Source organism: Rhinatrema bivittatum, chromosome 4 (genome assembly GCF_901001135.1).
Source record: "Rhinatrema bivittatum chromosome 4, aRhiBiv1.1, whole genome shotgun sequence".
NCBI classification, from domain to species: domain Eukaryota; kingdom Metazoa; phylum Chordata; class Amphibia; order Gymnophiona; family Rhinatrematidae; genus Rhinatrema; species Rhinatrema bivittatum.
The window spans coordinates 41,462,665-41,485,136 of record NC_042618.1 but is presented as its reverse complement, the minus strand read 5'-3'; the positions used below and the strand labels follow the sequence as shown (position 1 = coordinate 41,485,136).

Genomic DNA, 22,472 nt, shown 5'->3' with positions numbered 1-22,472 from the left:
CCCTACCAACTGACTCCTCCCTATCATTGAGATATAATTTGTACCCTGGTATGGCACTATGCCATTGGTTATCCTCCTTCCACCATGTCTCTGAGATGCCAAGTCTAGCTCATTGTTCACTGCTATTCACTAACTCTCCCATCTTACTTCTTAGACTTCTGGCACTGTCATACAGACATTTTGAAGGGTGTTTTGGTTTGTATTAACAGCCTGTTTTTCAGTTGACATGGATAATTTGGAATCTCTTTAGCTCAGGTGACTCTTTACTTATATGCACATTGAGTACTTTTGCTTTTACTGGAACCTCTCTGCTAAATGCTCTAACTCTCTTGCTTCATTAGCATCCTTTGAAGATACCTCCCACTGAATCATGCGCTGCTGAGTGACCGTCGACTTTCCCCTTTGTTCTAGTTTAAAAGCTGCTCTCTCTCCTTTTTAAAGGTTAGAGCCAGCAGACTGATTCTACCATGGTTAAGGTGGGGCCCATCCCTTCGGAAAAAAAAGACTACCTCTTTCTCAAAAGGTTCCCCAGTTCCTTACAAAACTGAATCCTTGAAAGAGAGAAGAGACAAAGGAGATATGACAGACTTTCAAATACTTGAAAGAAATTAATGATGCACCAAAATCAAACTTTTTCTAATGAAAAAGAAGTTGTAAACTAGGAGGGTCACGATACAAAACTCCAAGGAGGAAGACTCAAGAATGTCAGGAAATATTTCTTCATGGAAAAGGTGGTGGATGCATGGAATGCCCTCCCGGAAGAGTTAGTGAAGACTAACAGTATTATTATTTCAAAGGGCATGGAGAAACAGAGGATCCCTGCTGATTACAACATGGAAATAAAGAAATGGGGTAACTTTTTCCTAAAGTTAACATTATAGCTTGCGTACAGGCTGCATACAGCAGCTGCTACCACCCTTAACAGAAGGCTTGGGGGTAGCCTGCACGCAGCAGCAGCTGCTACTACCCTAAGAAAAATAAAATAAAAGCTTTCTGGGAAGACTGAATGGGCCATTTTGGTCTTTATCTGCCATCATCCATTATGCTTGTTCAAATTGAGAAGGGATAACCTTAATTTTGGCTAACTTCTACTAGCAATATAGTTGTATTTTCCCTCCTAATCTGTTGCTGCTACCCAGTTGCCCGTGCTAAGAAGTCTGCAATCTATATTTCTGTTCTCCCCAACCCTTTACTTTTTTCCTCAGGCTAGAATGCACAATTGTGATCAACAGGAATATTCAATACAGACATTCTAGAGCTGTCAAGCAGCTTTTCTTTTTCTTTTTTTTTTAAGACTTATAGGTTTATGGTTTGGCAGACAACAGATTTAAAAAAAAAAATAAATTCACAAATGAATTTTCCTAGACACTTTTTGACTTCGTCCGTATCCTTGTCTGGATGCAGATAGGTGTTTCAGGATCTGGAAGGTGTGATGCCCATGTCTACCTTGACTAATAGTTGTTAATGGGCCTGCCCTTCAGAAATTTATCAGAACCCTCTTAATGCTCCAGCTGTACTACTAGCTTAGACCTAGTCTTGCAACATGAAATTGCACAACTAATGGCATGTTACAAAAAAAAAAACCCACCCCAAAAAACACATGCTGCAAATCTGCTACTGGCTACTTCCATGGAGTACACCCTAAGGGTAAATAATGGTTCACAGATTAGACAGAGAAAGGGGGTCTTTATCTGGACAGTCTGTCTATGTTTTTGTGGGATGGTTCCAGGTCCAGTATTACTAACAACTTACTGCAATATGGTATCTAAGGAAAAATGATAGGTCAAACATGTGACATCATGGAGGATTCATTATGTTGGGGTAACCAATTCCTTGCCACTCTCATCTATTTGGTCTTCAAGTTCGCATGACAAATTAAATCTTAATAGCACTGTTAAGTACTTACTACTTATGCTAAATAACTAAAACCCTATCAGTTATTCCTGGACATGTATAGACTAAGAGGGCATTTGATATAATGCCCTACCTGCGAGGGAGTCAGTTGGACAGTTAGATGATCAAGGGGTTAAAGGGGCACTTAGAGAAGATCAGGGCATCAAAGTTAGTGTAGCTGGGTTTAAAAAAGGATTGGATAAATTCTTGGAGGAGAAGTCCATTACCAGCTTTTAATCAAGTTTACGTAGGGAATAGCCACTGCTATTACTAGCATCAGTAACATGGAATAGACTTAATGTTTGGGTACTTGCCAGGTACTTGTAGCCTGGATTGGCCACTGCTGGAAACAGGAAGCTGGGCTTGATGGACCCTTTGTCTGACCCAGTATGGCAATTTCTTATGTTCTTATGAGGTAGTGGGTATCCATCTATGCTACTCCTGGACCCCATTTATCTAGCCCCCTCTAATAATTGTATGCGTATTTTATAATGATATACTGTTACTTCTTCCATATTTTCACCACTGATCCCTGAAAATTGTTTCCTTTGAGACCTATGAGCACTCCATGTTGACAATGTTGATATGCCTTCATGGCAACTTAAATTTCAAAGGGCATTAATCAGCCAACTATAGCATCCTGTAGGTGTGATAACTTCTGGCTTCATATTAACAGATACAGATCTACCCAGAATTCAAAATACTTTGACCAAATCTGATAAGATTTACTCTTAGTAGGCAGCTGGCAGGTGCTTTGAGCAGTGCCTTATTTGTAGTACCTAGGTCTATGTGGAAGTGTAGCCTTTTGTTTAGAAAGCTGCTTATCCACTCTCTGTCTCTATCACCATGATAATGTTATCATTTTTCATACATTGTAAAGTCAATCATTTTCTTTAGGTCCTGCTGGGAATCAGGCTGAGGACATTGTTTTAGCTATGTACGCTTTTTCTAAGGATGGTAATGCCCACGTGTCAAGGTATTCTGCTAGTTGGCTAAAATTAATGTATTGGATAGTTCTATGGTATTTATTCCTACATGTCGCAAGGGTGTAGGTTTCACTTCTGAATTTCTTATACATTTTAAATTTTATGTAGCTCAGATACTTTTCCTCAAATTGTTTTGTTAGTAGCACTGACTTGCCCTCATAATTAGGCCTTCATACAGTTCCAGTGGAGAGGCTTGATTTTGTTAAATTCACTGCTCCAGTTCATATATATTACTGAGAAACTTAATGAACCATCAAGTCCACCCATCTGTGCTGGCTAAGAGGTAGTAGCTCTGTGTTCACCTGTGATTTTTTAATGTGTTAGAAGATTCAAGAGCAGGCCTTACAAACAGTTGTGAGTTCATGCAGAGGCAAGGTGAACTCCAATTTGAAAAATAACTGGTAGTTCATTTTAGCTTATAAATTCCCAGAGTCATCACTGGAGGTCAAGACTCAAAGCAGAGCTGTAATGGCAATAGTTCCTAGCAAAATTACTTGCAAACTTGAAGCTGAGGCTTGAGTAATTACAGTTTTCAGTTTGTCAGGCACTTGTTCTCACCCTGCTGCTTGCCTGCTTTATGCATTTTGGTTGGCATCTCTCACCACTTTGCCCAAGATAATGTGCATTTCAGGCTTTGAGGTGCTCACCCAAACTGGAGTGATTTCTTAACATCACGAGCTCCTCGCAGTATCAACATGCGGTGTCTAACTTCTTTGACACCTAGGACTAACCTTGTTTTCAATTCCTTTGTTTTGATAACTAGAATTGGTTGCTTCATGCAGTCAATCGTTTATGTACTGCATGCTCTTCCAGCAAGAGAGATCAAAGCATGTTACAGGAAGGTAGTATAGGGTCTGCCCTAAGCAGGTAATACAAGAAACAAAAATGAAACCAATACAACATCAGAGAAATAAAGAACAGATACCCTATTTAAATGAGCAGGGAAGGGGAGAAAACAGTCTGCAAAGAGTCCACAGCAGAGTCCCAACTGGTGGGCAGTTGTGAGCTTGAGTGCATTGGAAGAGAGGAAGCTTTTATGTACCACTGTTTGTTAGTCAAGCTTGTTGCACATCAATGCATCTCTCTCACATACTTATCCCTGAGAGCATTTGTGGAAGTCTTCTTTTGGCAGTCAAGCACATTTGGATGCATTACATTTTATAAAATATTTTCTGCTGTTCTCCCACCATTTTCTGAGACATCATATACTATATCCATTAACTCAGAGCAGAATTTAAAAAATGCAGTCAGGTCTGAGCTGTGCAATGCTCATCATTTCTATCTCATTGGCCCAGGAAGTTGAATTCAGAATTGCTGCAGGTCCAAGGTGTATGCTGCTCTAATAGTGCCAAGGTGTATGCTGCTCTAATAGTGCTGTTTTTTGAAGCAAAACATCTTGACCAGGCACACGTGACCTCTGGCCATATAGAATATGCTAATGATAGTATTTTATTCAAATAAGTGGATAAACTGTAGATGAGAGCGCATATTTTAGTTCTGAGCAAGGCTTGCAATTCTCGAAGCAGACACCAATCCTGCTTATTCTGATATAAGGAGGCGTGCATTACCACATACAGTATGAGGTAGGAGTTATTCAGTTACCTGGTGCATAAAGCATGATCACAGCTGTTATAGGAGACAGGGAGTCCCCAGCAAGTGAGGAATCACTAACAGAAGCTGTGATGATTTGGGTCACCCAGTCAGAATACATAGCTGAAAACCAGTGGTGTGTGGCGAGAGGACTAGGATTCAAAGCAATTTTAGAAGGCTATTTCCAGTCCTTCACTGCCAACAGTGTAGTTGTGCATTCAAGTGGGAGGGGGTCTGTCCATACATCTGGTTACACACTTGAGAGTGGGACCATTCCCTCTATCAACTGATCCTACAACCGGTTACAGTGTTAATTGTGATGCTGATGTGATACAAACAAGAGTAGCAGCTTCCGATAGCTACTCCACACCTGAGCATCATTGGGGGTTGGGCTTTGATGGCCTTCTCCCACTGCAGCAAGAGGAATTATGAACGTGAAGAATATGGGCTTCAACAGCCTATAAAGCTATGCAGACAAATGAAATTTAAATTCCCTGGCAGATGCTGAAAGCAATCTTGATCATGCTGATGATGCTGCCATGTACCTCTGCTTTTAAAGACTTCATGAGAGATGATCCTATTGCAAGGTTACTGCACATATTGAGATAACTGTTAATAGTTATGTTGGATTAGAAATGAATATCAATAGGTGATAATTTTGGAATTCAGTTTAAGCTGCAGCCAAGCATTACCAATACCATATAATTCACAATTTTGAAGTCCATGTTAACGTGGTTACTAGGGGAAGATGGTGCACGCAGGAGAGTGGGAGAGAAAGCACAGCTAGGAAACATGCATGATGGGTTCAGCTGCTGACAAAATCGTGCACAAAAATGCTCAGTAAAAATGAGATTCTCCTTAAGAATCATTCAGTGAAACAATGCTGTAGGTTTGGAAGGAGAAGCGCTGCAGAGCAATTGTTTTTTTTGCAAGGCACTTTCAGGATGTTTTCAACTGTAAAGCTTTATATTTTATTTTTAGAATAGCAGCCACTTGAGGTTTCCCTTCAACCTTCAAAGTGCCCTGCTACCGGTGCAAGTTTCTTAATGCTTCCAATACCACAATCCCTACAGCAGCCATTATCCCCTGGAACACAATTTTCTCCATTTTTTGGGCAAGGCAAATTGTAAAGATTGTATATTTATGGAACTGTTGAGTATTATGGATTGCTTTGATATGTTTATATGATGTATGCCAGTGTGGTTACTAGGGGAAGATGAGGCTCAGGAAAGTGGAAGGCTGTGGATAGGGTATACACGATGAGATAGGCTGCCGGAAAATTGTGAGGCAGGCACCATTGTTAAGAAAACTACTCAATATGTGAGATTCCCCTTAAGAGTGATTTGGTGTAATGTAATGCTGCTGTATGTTTGCCTCACTTGGAAAACTAATTAGAGAATCTGAAATGCTCTATCATGCCTATACAGATGATATCCAGCTCCTATTTCAATTAGGCCCAGATCTTGAACAAGAAATCATTAATCTAAACAACTGCCTCAAAAGGATCTCAAGCAGGCTTTATTACAACACGTTAAAGGTGAAGGCTTAAAAAAAAAAACAAAACCCAAACCCACGAAGGTACTATGGATCAATAAAAAGGCCTGCAGTCACCGTCATGCTAGAGTACTCTTAGAAGAGGCATCAACTCTGTCAGCCATGAAGCTGTAGCCTAGGCGTCCAACTAGAATCCCAACTCACCACAGAAGCCCAAATATAATCTGTAACAAAACCAGCCTTCTTCCAATTGCACCAATTATGCCACCTCCGTCCCATCTTTGATGGATTGGCCTTTGCAACAGAGATCCAGGCCTAATAATCTCCCGCTTAGATATTGCAACTCCCTCTAAATCGGGTGGCTTAAGACAAACCCATCAGCTACAACCCACCCAAAATTCAGCAGTATGGACTATGATAAACACCAGTAACTGACTGGATCACTCCACTCCTGAAAACCTTACACCAATTGCCAATATACTACCATACTATTTTCAAAATTCTGGTCCTGGCTTTCAAGGGCTTGGCACCATCTTATCTCAAACAACTCACCCTATATACACCCTTCTGACCATTGCACTCACTACACCAAGCGTGCCTAGTGGTTCCTGCCCCCAAGGAAATGTGACTCATGAATCTTCACAGGATTGGTCCCCGCCCTCTGGAACTCCCTACCACTAGAGGTCAGACTCACAGCTGACCTCCTCATCTTTAGGTAAAAACTGAAAACCTGGAATTTGTAAGCAGCCTCCACCACATAACTGGAACTCTGAAGCCTGAGCTCCTTTAACTTCCAACCAGAACCCAATATACTAATCTCCAATACCAGATCCCTCTATGAGCCACTCTAAAATGCCCTCCCATTATTGCTTACCCTCTCCAGACCACCAGTCATAGCATTCCTTCAAATGCTCTTGGCACTTGTTCAGTTGCAACATGACAATGTAACATATTGTATAATGCTCAATCACCAGACCCTACACTTGTACAGTCTATGCTCTGCTGTTATATCTGTATATCCTATAATATAAAGCCATATCTAGGACATCTATTACCTGCAAACTGTACTTCTATACTTGCTGTATTTCTTTCACTGATGCGCACACAAACATAGAAACAATGTGTTTATCCCATGCTTTTATGAATTTGGATATTGTTGTCTCCATCACCTCCAATGGGAGGCCATTCCATGCATCTACCACCCTACATAGCTATCTGATTTGCATTCTGCTTTTCGGACACTTCAAAGCGGATTACCCTCTCTAAAGAAATATTTGCTAAGATTACTCCTGAGTCTAACCCCCTTTCACCCTCATCCCATGACCCCTCGTTCAAGAGCATCCTTTCCATTGAAAGAGGCACACCTCCAGTACATGGAAACCATTAAGATATTTAAATACCTCTATTATATCTCCCCTCTATCGTCTTTCCTCCAAGATATACATGTTTAGATCTTTAAAGTCTATCCCCATATGCTTTAGAACAAAATCTACTGACCATTTTAGTAGCCACTCTCTGGACCAACTCCATCCTGTTTATTTCCTTTTGAAGGTGCGGACTCCAGAACTGTACACAGTGTTCCAAATGTGGTTTCACCAGTGACCTATAAAGAGGCAATATCACTTCCCTTTTTCTGCTGACCATTCCTCTCCCTATGCAACCAAGCATCTTTCTGGCTTTTGCCATTATTTTATCTACTTGTTTGGCCACCTTAATTACAATCCACCTCCAGAACCCACTTTTCTTTTCTGCTTTGAAGAATTTCATCTCCAATACTGTACATCTCCCTTGGAGTTTTGCATCCTAAATGCATCACTTCATTTTTCAGCATTAAATCTTAGCTGTCAGACTCTAGACCATCAAGCTTCACTAGAATCCTCATGTTTTCCACACCTTCCAAAATTTGCACGCTATTGCAGATTTTAGTATCACTGGTAAAAAGACAAAGCTTTCCAGACAATCCTATGTTACTCACGAAAATGTTTAAAAGAACTGGTTCAAAGACTGATCCCCAAGGTACACCGCTAGTAACACCCCCTCCTCAGAGTAAACTCCATTTACCACTACCCTTTGTAGTCTCCCATTCAGCAGGTTTCTAACCCAGTCAGTCATTCTAGGACCCATACCAAGGGTACTCAATTTATTTATAAGTCTCCTATGCGAAACATTGTCAAAGGCCTTACTAAAATCCAAGTACACTACATCTAGCACGCTCCCTTATTCCAGCTCTCTGGTCACCCAGACAAAGAAATTGATCAGATTCATCTAACAAGATTTACTTCTAGTAAAACCATGCTGCCTTGGATCTTGCAATCCATTGGATTCCAAAAACTGCACTCTTCTGTTTTAGTAGCAATTCCATTAATTTGCTCACCACAGAGGATAGACTACCAGTCTATAGTTCCCTGCCTCCTCCTTACTTCCACTTTTATGAACAGTTCTCCAGAACTACTCCTGTCTCCGAAGAAGCATTGAAAAGATGAGCCAACAATGGGGCTGCCAGGACATAGAGATGCATCCCATCACCTTATCTACTTTAAGTTTAATTAACAGACTGTTCTCAAAATCAATTACTGTTTACCTCATTGCCAATCTTATTTGTGTTTGTTTTATGGGGTTCAGGCCCTTCCACAGTGAACTCCGAACAGAAATATTGAAGCAATTTTGATTTTTCCTCAGCTTCTACACATTCTTCTCCTTCACTTCAGCCTCACAATGCCACTTTTGCACTTCCTTCTATTACTATTTTTCCTTCAATTTGAATTTTTGCATTCCTCACTACTTTCCCAGCTTCTCTTAGCATTTCCAGATACTGCTGCCTATTTACCTCTTTCTGCAATCTATCGTACTTTATGAATGCTAACCATTTCTCCCTTACCTGTTCAGCCACTTCTGTAGAAAACCATAGCTGCCTCTTTCCTCTTCCTTTTATTTAATTTCCTAACAAAAAGGTTAGTTGCCCTAATAACTCCTTTTAGTTTTGCCAACTGCTCTTCTACTTCCTAGATTCTCTCATTCAGCTAACAATTCCTTGAGGCACTTCCCCAATTTGCTGGTCATCTCTTGCACCTTAATAATGAACCTCACCATCCGCTGATCACAAGATCCCAGATTCTCATCCACTACATCAGAGACACTGTCCTTGTTGGTAAGCACCAGGTGCAGCATCGCCCCCTCCGGTGTGGATTCCATTACCAGTTTAAGAATAGAGAATCCAGGATCTCCCAGTTTAATATAAATGCCAAAATGTACCGTAGTATTCTTTGAAGACTTCACTGGAAAAATGTGATATCAACACCAATGATACAAGTTTTGTTTGAACTATTTTATTATTCTGTTTTTATAATTTGTTTTACACTTTGAGCATTCTAGTGAACTATGTTATAAATAAAATGGTTTAATGGTTTAACTCAAGGCTAAGGAGGGATCCACCACTGCCCCCAATTAGCTCTATTTATTTGCACTGCATCACAAAAAAAAGGTTTTCTTCTACTTTCCACCTAAACTGGACTCCCCCTCCCCATTTTGTTATTTTGCTTTTACCTGCTTTCCTCAGCTCATAAAACGTTTTAGAAAAAGCTTTTGCTCTTCCCCTGGGTATTACCGATAATAGACTCACTTTGATAACATCACTGTACTTGAAAAGCTTGTTAGGTTGCCAACGGCTTCTCATGTTCTGCAATTATATGGAACTTGGTTGGTAAAACTGACAGAATTTTGTACATCACAGCAGGTTTAGTTTTGCAGACTAATTTTCTATGCTGCCAGTTCCTGTCATCCATTTCCTTAATTTCAGCCTTTCCAATATCAATTACTGCAGAACAGACTCTCACTACCAATGTGCCTGACTTTCATGTACTACAAAGCTATGCGGCATCACCACCACCAGGACTATGAAAATTTAGGGTTCAGTGAAACTCTCAAGGCTGCCCTCCCTGTCACCATTATTTGCTCTTTCAATGTTACATTTTTGGTCAAAGAAGCATCAAACATTATTCACCACACAATAAGAGGAAGTTGTCTGTGTGCTTGTTGGGGTAACTGTGGTGAACAGTGCATGCATAGCAGGCACTACATGCAGTCCACTATCTGACAGAGCTGGGAGGTAGGTAGTGGGGCTGGACTGCTATCATACACTATACTGGCCACACAGTTACAAGGAGCCCAGGGCTCTGCCAGCCAAAGTTCAATGGGTCCTGGCATCAAGGTAGGGGAAAGGATGTGGTGAGGGAGGGCAACCTCAGAAGGGGAGGACAAGAATGAGAGAGAGAAGGGGAAATCAGGAGTAGGAAAGAAGAGAACAGTCAGGCATGGAGAGTGCAAAGGGGATAGAGCTAGCTTCCCTTAATATACCCGCTCTCCCCACTCAAATACCCTGCAGTCACTCATACCCTCCACCCTGGTATGCCCGCTACTTACCTACCCGCTCACATGGACAGACTGTCCATCAGTACCCCCAACCCCATGCTAGGGCAACACCCTCTGACGAAACCCCAGATAAGGATATATAAATGGCTGGGGTGCCATGGAGTGCCTCATGAGGACTTTTGTGAACTGTTAGTGGGGGAGGGGAATAAGTAAGAAAGTAAGCTTGTACCCCAGCATCTAGGTTTCCTCTCATTTAAAGACGGATTTTTCCACAAGTCAAATTTATAATAGACCAAAGATGGATGGAAAGGAAAGCTGATACAGGATTACCAAGAACTTCAAATTTAGGATACTTCCAGACTTTTTCCTGACCATTTGGAGGGCAATTTTCAAAGCATTTCGGCAGGGAAAAGATAGTTTTACCCATAGAAAGGGCTGTTTGAACACTGCCCACTCTCTAGCCTAGTAAAATTATGCGTGTAACTCAGTACCGCATATAATTTTACCTACACTGGATGTGACCTCGCTGGCAAGGTTAGGTTTGGGGAGGCAATAACACAAGCAGTTTCAAAACTACACATACTGTTTGGCTATGTAATGTACCTACAATTTTGTGTGTACTTTTTCCTTGGGCAATAATTCAAGCCTAACTACAAGTGTAGTTTTCATTGTAGGCGTAAACCCAATGAGTAAAAACTATCCGCAGAGTTAGCATCCATGTGGGTAGTTTATTGCCCCCTTGGATGTAAAATTCTGTTTAAAAGGTGGAAATAGCAAAAGATCAACAGTGTCAACCTCAAAAAAAACCAAAAAAAAAACCCTAAACTGTCACTCATTATGTCCTTATTTTGAATACATAAAACATAAATGAGGAAAAATTATGACAAGATATGCAAAAGAAAAAGGTAATGGAATTCAAAACTGTATGGGATAAGTACAGGCAAAGAAGTGAGATGAAAGCCAGAGATTAATTGGAGCCTCTGGCAATGCAGCAAGATTGAAACTGGGCTGACTAGAAGGGTCCTTCAGTCTTTATCTGCTCTCACAGTTATATCCACTACAATCGCTGAACATGAAGGAAAAGTAAATGGTCTTCAAATGCAAAAAGATGGAGAGAAATGTGTTGAAAGTTCTTAGAAGGCTGCACATTTTTAAAAAACAAACCAAACAATCACTAACAAGACTAGACAAGGTGTACTCCACAGAGCACATGGCCAAAATCTGCCACTGCAACACACAGAATCCTACATTTAATGTTGATAAGACACCATCTTCCTGCATCTCATATAGTCACGTGTGTATTTTCTTGATGCCACAAGCCTTACTGACAAGAAAGCAACACACACAAGTTGGGGAAAAAAAAAAGGAAAATGGATGGAAATCTGTGGCCACATGTTCTCCAGAACTTACTGTAAAGAATGCCTAAAAATGTTTTTTCAAATTTCAGTTTCTAAATTTCCCAAAGTGATGGCTGAATTGCCTCAAGCGACATTTAGGCATTACTTCCCTGAAGTTTTAAAGACTGCTGCAGAGAAGATACCTTCTGTTGATAAAGTGGTTTTCCTACCCTCCAAGTCAAGCTTCCAGTTCAGAAGTTCAACTTCAATTGAATGTTGACTCTAAGAATTAAACTTCTTATTTGAAGAATTGAAAGGTCTACATAGTTGCTATCTTTTTATTATGTTTCAAATTCAACAAAATATCATATATATACGGTACGATCCTTACGGGAAACGCTGTACCGGAAAAGAGGACGCAGAACCCCGCTACATTATAAGGACCATGATCATAATTATCACAGGCCCCTGAAGTACTTTTACGAAACACGAGCCGTGTTGGGCAAAGTTAAGCGGTGGCTCCTAAGCAAAGCAGCAGCTCAAGTAAAGCGGAGCGGCGGCTCCTAAATAGAGCGGTAGCTCTGATTATTTCCAGTCTGTCACTACGGCGGTGTTTTCTGGGCAAAAGAGCGGTTGCTCTTTGATTTAAAATTACTCTGGGGAAAGAATCCCTGTTAAAAAAATTCAAGGTACATTTGGTTCGGTATTATAAAGGCATAAAATAAGTCTAAACAGAAAGCCTATGTGTCCTACATCTAATTTAATGAACGGGAATCAATGATTAAAAATTTTTACTGTTACAGTCTCAAAGTGGTAGACTGCTTAAAGCTTTGAATAAGCTACAATTGCTATACTCAGCATTTTATGAGATTCCTGCTCATTTTACATAAAAAATAAAATATATATATATATATTGAAAAAAATTAACACATTTAAGTTCCCATATATATGATGTTATTTTGTTGAATTATAATCTTACTATATCATATTCAGTAGTTTATATACAGCATCTTTTTATTATGAGCAAGCTATTTCTTTGGCTATGAAGTCCTATTTTTTTGAATTTCAATGTTTCTTTTCTAGGAGGCTCGGTCAGAATTTATCCTGACCTAGCTGAGCTAACGCAAGATAAAGGGTTTCTTTCTTTGCACTCTGAGGGCCAGATTTTAGTACCTATGTGCGGGCGTAGATTTGTGCGCGCAACCCAGCGCACACAAATCTACGCCTGATTTTATACCATGCGCGCGCATGATATAAAATCCAGGGTCAGCGCACACAAGGGGGGTGCACACTTGTGCACGCCAAGCTCTAGGGGAGCCCCGATAGCTTGCCCTGTTCCCTCCGAGGCCGCTCCGAAATTGGAGCGCTTTCCTTCCACACCCCCCCCACCTTCCCCTCTCCACCTAAACACCCTCCCCCCCCCCCCAACCTTTATTTTTCAATTTGCGCCTGCCTCTGGGTGCGCGATCCCCCGGCCTAGAGGCCCTACGGAGGCCTCTGGCCACACCCCCTTTTTCAGCTCGGGGTCGTACGCTCGTCCCAGGGCTTGCGCCCATCACCTGACCTATGCAAAATAGGCTCGGCATGCGTAGGGCTTTTAAAATTTGCCCTTGAGGTTTTAGCTTTAGGAGCTTCATTTCTTTTAAGATATCCTTCCAAATGTGTTGTAGCTAGGTTCCAAACCTTTGGGTTTTTTTTTAACCTGACCAGTTGAAGGAATTTGTGTGTTCTAGAAGGGGTAGCCCCAATATTAACCCAGAGTCTTTACAGAGAAATGTATTTTCGGCTTTTTTTTATGTTGGTGATTATATTCATGCTCTAATTGCCTTTAAATAAGTTTCTTTTCTTTTTTCTCCTCTATTTCTGATTCCCCCCTTCTTATTGGTGTTTATTAGTGGGAGAGAATAGATCTGTGTTATATTTTACTGCTATACAATTTGTTTGCTTCTCTCTCTCTCTATGTTTCTGTGCAAGGAATGTCCTTTGTATCATTATAAATTCAATAAATATGAAGTAAAAAAACAAATAAAACCCTCTACGGAATGTGTCAAAAATCGAAAGTAATAATACGTCTGTGCTGTGTCTAGCATGGAAACCATATTGATGCAAACCAAGAATAGCATAATCATCTAGAAAGGACTGAAACTGTTTAAGCACTATTTTTTACAGTATTTTTGAAATGAAGGCTAAATTAGAGATAGGCCAATAATTATTCGTGTCCGAAGAGTCCAGACTAGCTTATTTTTAGAACTGGTCTGATAGTTGCAACTTTTAAAAAAATTCCGGAACATATCCTTGACTAACTTGGGAGACAAAAGCTGCATAGTCAAGTCTTAATGCATTTAAAAACAGTATTTGAGCATTTTAGCATTGGGCAAAAACTGTTAAGTTTACCAATAATTTCTGTAAATTTACTTGCTGAAACTTCTTCGAATTTTGTCTGTGGCTTTTGGAAGTTCTCTGCTCTTTTAAAGTGACATCTAGCCTCAATGCTGAGAAATTCATTGCATTTCACCTACTACAATACCATAGCTTCCTCCTCACTCCTAGGACTCCATTATACCTCCTCCTTCCCCACGCCAAACCACTGAAACTTTAGCTCTATTGATGTTAAAAATGGATAAAGAGAAGGGAGAGAGAGAATGCTGGCCTAACATCCTGACTCCACATTAACAGTCATATTTGCTCCTCAAATGTTCATCCATCCTCAATGTGTCTGTCAATCAGACCGTAAGCTCCATGAAAAAGGGACTCTCTGCATGTCTGTACAGTGCTGCACACACCCTGTAGCACTAAATAGATCCTTAATAGTAGTAGCCGTACTTCAAAATGTAATTCCTCCTGAAAAACCATTTACAAGAATTTCACTGAGCTAACCTGTTCTCCATATTATTCTAGTCAAACTGCAAACTATTAACTGGGGGTGATCCCTTAAAGCAGAAATTAAAAAAAAAAAAAACAACCCAAAGCCAGTATATTTACTGAATTAAACATCAAATGGGAGAACAATCCAAAGCAAAAAGAACAGTTCCAAAATATTTGGTCTTCTGTAAATCATATTATCCGTTATAAAGAAAGTAAATAAAATCAGTCACCACATTTAATAAAAGTTTTTCCTCAAACATTTCAGCTCATATGCAGAAATGATAGAACATTTTGGGCCTGTGTTCTGAAACAGTCAAATCTTTAAGATTCAGGATGTGTGATCTCCAATATTCACCTATGCACACACAACTGTACATTTGTGATAAGACTGGAATACAGCCCTTATCTGTATTATGTTAAACTGGGAATTACACTTGTGTGTAAACAATTAAAAAAAACAAAAAAAAAACCCACAGTGCAAGCAACTATTTGACCACACAGTTATCCACTTATAAAACTGATCAGCGTGATTCAAACCAAATTGGTCAATTCAGTCTGCATTGCTGAAAGCTATAGGACCACGTCCTGCCTATGCAGGTTTGGATCAATCATGAAATGTTAAAATGTTCTGTTTTTGATGTTGTGATGAAATACTGCAGATATAGAGCAGGAGTTTGCCACAGGCACCAGAGCAGCACAGAACACCTGTACCAGTTTTTCACTGTGTTGGACGGTTTTCACAGCATTTGTTGTAAATTATTTAAACACCACACTATACCTCTCTTGATATTAAAGCCTCAAGTGATGAACCATACCGACTTCAAGGTATCCACAACTGTTTAAAATTCACTCCAAATGCAATTATTGCTACAATTAATAATTCATGGCCATTTTCTGTACCAGAGCATCGTTAAACAACATCTACTTTCACTATCAATGAAAACCTAAATCTTTATAACTGAAAACATTTTTAAAACCACTTACCTTTTGTAGACTGGTTGGATTCAATTGCGTTTTATCAATTATTTTTATTGCCACCTGAAAAAAAAAAATACTGAATGTAATGGTACCAAACTAAAAATATAATCCTTAATAATGTTGAGGTACATATCGTGTAAATCTCAAACATATGCCATTGCAAAAAAGTTTTCTGAAATTTTAAAATCGGGCAATTATGACATCATTTGATATCATCTCGCAAATATCAGAAAGTGTTTTAATGTATTATATTCAGAAAAAGTTATCAATTCAAAATCTTTTACTGTGTTTACATTTGGTACTTTATATACCTTAAGAACATAAGAAATTGCCATGCTGGGTCAGACCAAGGGTCCATCAAGCCCAGCATCCTGTTTCCAACAGAGGCCAAACCAGGCCACAAGAACCTGGCAATTACCCAAACACTAAGAAGATCCCATGTTACTGATGCAATTAATAGCAGTGGCTATTCCCTAAGTAAAATTGATTAATAGCCATTAATGGACTTCTCCAAGAACGTATCCAAACCTTTTTTTAACCCAGCTACACTAACTGCACTAACCAGGTAGACTTGGGAAAGCCATTGCTTATCCATCCCCGACTGCATGCAGCATTAGCTCTATCTACTGTTTGGGATCCTGCCAGGTACTTGTGACCTGGATTGGCCACTGTTGGAAACAGGATACTGGGCTTCATAGGCCCTTGGTCTGACCCATTACAGCAGGTCTTATATTCTTACTGGGATCTCAGCTAGCTAGACAATCAAATATTCAGCTACTGAGGATACAGGAGACAAGCATGCCATCCATGTATGTATACACCAGTCTTCTTTGTGTCTCAAGGTTCAGTATCACATATGGCCAAAACTTGCAACAAACCACCACCCAGTTATTCACAGTATTAGATTGCATCTCCTAATGTAGTCTTATAACCTTCATTCTTCCTGTATCCTCCATGTCACCTTTCTTTGTTTTTCTCTCTGATGGCACAGTTGTATTTTCATGCATGCATATAAGTTAGATAATCTCACATAGGGTTAATGGACTTTAATGCCCAAGCAAGATATTTACCCAGTATTTAAACATTTGTTCCATGAATTATTTACTGTGTCAAGAATGAGGGCTATTTCTTTCCTATATACGTTCAGGGTTGCTGCTGAACTTTTTGTCTCTGCATATAATTTTTTTTTTTTTGTTAAACATCTCTGAGACAGAAATAATTTCCACATTATTTTGCAAATTAAATCATTTTCACTACTACTGCTTTTATTTGAATAAGATCAGGAATCTTTGAAGAATTTTTTTTAAAAACCCACAAAAATCTAAGAAAAAAAGTCAAATTCCCTTTAGTTTTCCCTCAAATTAAGCATTAACCTGTTCACATAAATAAGTAAAGCATTAGCTGAAAAGTTAGACAATATATCCTTTTTAAAGCAGGCTTCTATAGATAACAGTTACTTGGTCAACATGAGACTTTGAACTGCTTGCGTGATATTACTCTATCAGGTCTTATTCAATATTCTTGTTCAAAATTTTTATCCCCTCAGTTAGATGCACAGCCAAAAATACATTGGGTTTATGATGATATTACATTTTGAAAGTATCAGACAATAAAAATGACTAGTATCAATTCCTGAAAGAATCATGTGCTGCTAAGCTTTGAGCACTACAGTAAGTTTGGGTTTTTTTGTTGGTTTTTTTAACCTGAGAGACCATAAACTTCAAGCGTGATGTTCCTGGATGCCACAAAAAAACTGCATCAACTGCAGAATACTAGCTTTAGAATTATTTATGTTTCCAGTCTGAGTTAAATATTTTACCTCTCTGCCTGTAAGGATGTGTCTGGCCAGTTTGACTTTTGCAAAGTTGCCCTTGCCAATTGTTTTAAGAAGCCTATAATTTCCAATATGGGGTTGCTCATCTGCACAAGATGCTGCCGAGTTTATACAGCGAGATCCTGAGCGTGCAGACCGAGAAGAAACTTCTTGCCGTCCGTCTCCATGGGATGTGTGCTACAACACAAAAGAGAATGCAAAAAACTGTGTTAAACATGTACATAGGATGTTTTCCCAAGCTTTTAAACCTCTTTTTAAAACAAAGAAATAATTGATTTCCTACAACCTTACAGTAAGAATTTAATAAAAGTAAAATTCTTATAAAGCACAATGCTACTGGAAATGTATGGCCAACATAAAGAACTAAACAGAATTCATAGCCAACTCTTACTAATTCTCAGTTTATTACATACCACACAGAGTGCTCAAGATCTAGGCCACAGCAATCAAAATCTGCCTTTATCCAAAACAGTGCACACAAATAAAACAGACTACTGAAAGTATTTAAAAAACTGAAACAATTATGTAGTACAATATTAGAAACTACAACACTGAACCTTTCAGGGACAAACTCATGTTTATCAAATACATCCGTAGCTAGTTCTGCAGCAGAGACAGGCAAACTATAGCCCGTGGGTGACATTCAGCCCATAGTGGTAAGTCAGGTCCTGGCCCACTGTGGCTACAGCATTTCACTTCTAACCAGACATGGCATCTTCAGGCCATTAGATCTCTGGGTGGACACATTCTCCCCTCCCCCACTCGGACACAGCTCTTAAAATAGCTCTTGGGCCAAAAGGTTCGCCCATCTCAGCTTAGTTGTATTGTTGGTATCCACTCTGTTTGGATCTGACATGCATAATCTGTCAATCATATCTTAACCTACAGACACTTCATAAATAGACTGCTCCAAAAACGTCAGGGAAGCAACTGGAAATACAAACTAAAAAGGTGGTTTTTGCACACTGATTGATCAAGGATGAAAAATACCCTCTGTCTATAGTAAAGTATTTCAAAAGTACACGATAGTTACTACACACAGCATCAATTAAAAAAGTTACCAACTTGTTATTCTTTCAGAAACTCTCCTTCAATTTCTCTGAATGTCTAGGAACAGCCACATTAGCAAGAGAGAAATGTCCTCATTTGCATTGGATCTGACCAATCCATACTGGCCATGTGGTCACAGATCACGGCATAGACCAAAAGATCCCACTTCATGTGAATTAACTGCAAACCTTAATGGCACGTTATTGACCATAAGGAGACCCAATAAAACTGTGGTGGGTAAGCAGCCCCAATCATGACTGGAGGAGGAAATTAAGAAACTGCAGGTTCTGAATAACACCCCCAAAAATAACATTTAAAAAACCTTCACCTAGTACAGTGGCAGTTTTAGTCTACAGAATGACTGAACCAGCACACACTAAGACATTCGCTCACTACAATACCTTGAGACTAGCAGCCACTGAAGGAAACCAGTCAGTTCAATCCCATGGGGAACATCCTCACGTCAATACAACCTCCAAGTTTCTGCTTTAGCCTCTTCTTAGATAAAACCCTGAAATAGCTTTTCTTCTGCTGCCATAGTACACAAATATTTGTGGAAGTGGGGGATGTCTTAAAATAAAAGAAACTTGAATAATCGTGGGATACAACAATTTTCCATTTGGAGTATTTCCACCATTAGTCATAATAAGTAACCCAAGTACATACGTCATCAATATTCCTGCCCTCAGAAACCCAACTTTTTGTGCATAAAAAATAAGCAGCCTATTAGCTGTCTGAAGTCCACACATACAATTAGTTTCATGCTTAGTGCCAAGGTTTTGAACAGTTTAAAATCAGAGTTGCTAAGAAACATTTGGTATTAACAGTAAGAGTACAATGGGCCATTTCTGGCCAAGTAGTTTCTTCCTGCTCCTTAGGCTTTCAGTTCCATTGGAAGTAGCCTCCTTTGGGTTATGATGCCATGTGCCTTCCCTTGCACCTCCCAGGGTGGAAGTGGAAGGGGGCCAACAAGCTTTACCCTATTTTATATCCCACTTTCAACTCATTTAAGCACAGTCACTGCAGTGACAGTCCTCAGTTGGGGGTCATGCAATAACAGGCCCTAAGCTGAGAAAGCTGCTTCCACAGCATTCTCAACCAGCCTGAAGAACAGAAGACCTACCCTGCAATCAAACCCAGGTCCTCCATAAGGCAGTGTGCAGTACCATAACACAGTAAATGAAGGCAGATAAAGACCAAAATCACCAATCCAGTCCACCCAGTTGTCATTCAGTCTCTTGATAGATATGCATATAAAATTCCCAAACATAATCCAACACCAACTGCCCACTTCTAGTCTCTCTCTCAACCCTCCTGTCATAACTATCCCAAGCATGGCCAAATTCAGTGTCACACTGCTAGCCTCCCCACGTTTTCTTTGAGCTTTGATGAAGTACTATTTCTTTTGGGTTGTAACTGCAGGTTCTCTCAATGTAATTCATTTCCATGCTCTTGCCATTGTGGCTCCACTATGCTTACCCCATACATTTGTTAATTCAGCTACCAGTTTACTCTCCACCACCTTCTTTAAAAGGTCATTCCAGGCATCCACCACCCTTTCTACGAAAAAAATATTTCCTAACATTGTTCCTGATCTTCCGCCTTGGAACTTCACATCATGAACTCTAGATCTACAACTTCCTTTTTACTGAAAAAGGTCTGCCCTTTATGCACCATTAACATTTTTCAAAATATTTAAATGTCAGTATCATAATACACCCCCCCCCCCCCCCCGGGTATACTAATTTTTGTCCTTCAACCTTATCTCATATGACTTAATATAGTCCCTACACACCATTGTGGTTGCTTTTCTCTGAGCTACCTCTACCCTCTCTGTAGTTTCTGACATATGGCCTCCACAACTGAATACAGAGTTCCAGGTAAGGCCTCCACAACAACCTGTACATAGGTATTATCATCCCCTCCTTTTTTCTGCTGATTATACCTCTCCCTATACTACTGAGTTACCAAGAGACCTATAGTCTCTTTCTGCAAATATTTCCTCCTCTCAATTGCCACTTCAATCCAAGACAACAAAATCAGAATTAGCTGAGTTTATGGAGGCTGATAGTGAACACATAACCTTATAATTTGCTTCAGGCCCTGTGCCCAGAATTCTTCAGTTATCTTTCAGACTACACCCATAACTGAAATAATTAAGAAACATCTACATATCCTAGAGTCCTTCATAATATAGCATCAGAACAAAACATACCTTTATTCACAAGTATGGAAAAAAACCCTATTTGACCAAAACTTGTGTTTGTGAGATTGTATATAGCAGATGACTTCCATCTCAGATTTCTCCCCAAAAATTGAGATATTTTTATGTAATGCATTTGCTGCAATCAAAATTATTATTTCTAAATTTTATGCGGGTGTTTTTCCTAAGGTCACAACACAATTGAAACACTAAAGTGAAAAACCAGAAAACTTACAATAGTTAGTCAATTCTGATAGAGGCTCCTTACTAAAGAAATTCTTCAAAGGATAAATCTGGAGGTTCATATGGTCTTATTTTCAACTTTTACTGAACACTCAGTACTTAAAAAGAAAGTAATTACATGTTCCAACTACTTCCAGAACCACTTGCTTTGGAAGTGATCAGTTGCTCTATTAAAAGAGCTAGTACATTATTTTGCTCCATTAATTCAATAAAAAAAGTTTCTAGTCATGATCGCAACAGAATCAACGTTAAGTTAGTGACATAGTTATGAATTACTAATTAAGCAGCACTCTTCTTCTGCTTACCGGAAAATATTCCTGAACAAAGACTGCTGAATTTACTCAAATTCGAAACTTGTGAGTAGTCTGTCGTTTTGTATACTTCACCTCTAACATCATGGGTATCACATCTTCAGTGTCACAACAGGTGCATACTACAAGAACTACTATCACGCTTTATCTATTTTGCTGCACTATGGATGATTTAATTGTAATATCTGCTAAAATAAGAAAGACTTAGCTAACATTTGTCCATACTACTTACATTTTCCGTGTCTCGTTCAATCACCGTGGGCAATGGTGTTCTAGCAGACATTTTAACTCACGTATTTTGAGCACCGTTTGCAATATGAGAAAATACGATCGTATGCAACTTAGACGTGATTAGTGGTTACGAAGTCAGACTTTATAAAAGTACACAGTATTCCAGTCCTTTTAACCTAGCAAATGCAGTCTTCGTTTGAAATCTTCCGGTCTCATTATATACATATAGCTTATGCCTCTCAAGAAATCGCACAAGGTCCTTAAATAACGGGTTTCATCGTATATAAATAAAGTGCAAACATGTAAGAGAAATGAAGTGCAACAAGAAAACGGGGGGGGGGGGGGGGGGGGGAAAGCAGTGCTGCAGCGAAGGTCTCCCAGATCCGAAACAAACAATTCACTCAATCACACCCAGGCCTCTCCACTTCCAAGTACTTCAGTCTGCTGCAGTACCACCGGGGACTCGTCTCGCGCGCCCAGCTTCCTTCAGCGGAAATCCCAGGAGCCAGCGAGGTCTCCCGCTGCTGCAATCCTTCTTCTCCAGGACGGTTACAGGAGTTCACCATGGGTGTTAACCTATTTACTCCTAGCCAGTCCGGACACTCTGCTACTCCCTCCTGTACCATCCAAGATGGCCGACCCGCTTCCTCTTAGACGGGTCCTAAGAGCCGAGCCCAGTATTCGCCGGAAGTGACGACTCCCCCAGGGCTCGCACGCGGTCTCTCTCCCTCTACGATTGGCTGGTGAGGGAAGACAAACACTATCTGTTGTTGCTAGGGGCGACTTCGGCTGAACTTGTCATCGGTTACGGAGCAAAGGAGTGTAATGAATTGCTTAGAATGGATCGTTGGGTTAATTCATTCTTTTGTTTTTTTTCACTGGAGAAAAAAAGTGAGGCAGACAGAACTTTATGAGTTCTAACTGCTTTCCTCAAGAATGGAAAAAGAATGACGAGGCATTTAGGGGATGTTCTTGGTTCTGCCTTTTTTTTTTTTTGCTGCTCTGTAATTAAAAACTTCGTAAATCATAGCTGTCAAAGTCTATGGACTAAAGAAGAGGTTTTTTAAACCAAGAGGAACACTCATACAT

The 22,472-nt window shown here is 39.8% G+C and overlaps 1 protein-coding gene across 5 annotated transcripts in view; it reads right to left on the bottom strand.

Annotated features, from left to right (window-relative positions):
* The window catches only part of MARK3 (microtubule affinity regulating kinase 3), a 160,360-nt gene extending 138,292 nt beyond the window's left edge, over positions 1-22,068 (bottom strand). For 2 of the 5 annotated variants that reach the window (XM_029598014.1, XM_029598013.1), the window contains exons 1-3: positions 21,385-22,066; positions 17,331-17,522; positions 15,518-15,571 (exon numbers count right to left, since the gene is read on the bottom strand). In XM_029598014.1, coding sequence (XP_029453874.1) covers positions 15,518-15,571; positions 17,331-17,522; positions 21,385-21,435 — 297 coding nt within the window. In that variant the 5' untranslated portion in view covers positions 21,436-22,066. Of the gene's footprint in view, positions 1-15,517; positions 15,572-17,330; positions 17,523-21,384 lie in introns of all 5 variants that reach the window. The other 3 variants (XM_029598016.1, XM_029598012.1, XM_029598015.1) reach the window with 3 other exon arrangements.
* Between the last annotated feature and the right edge of the window lie 404 nt (positions 22,069-22,472).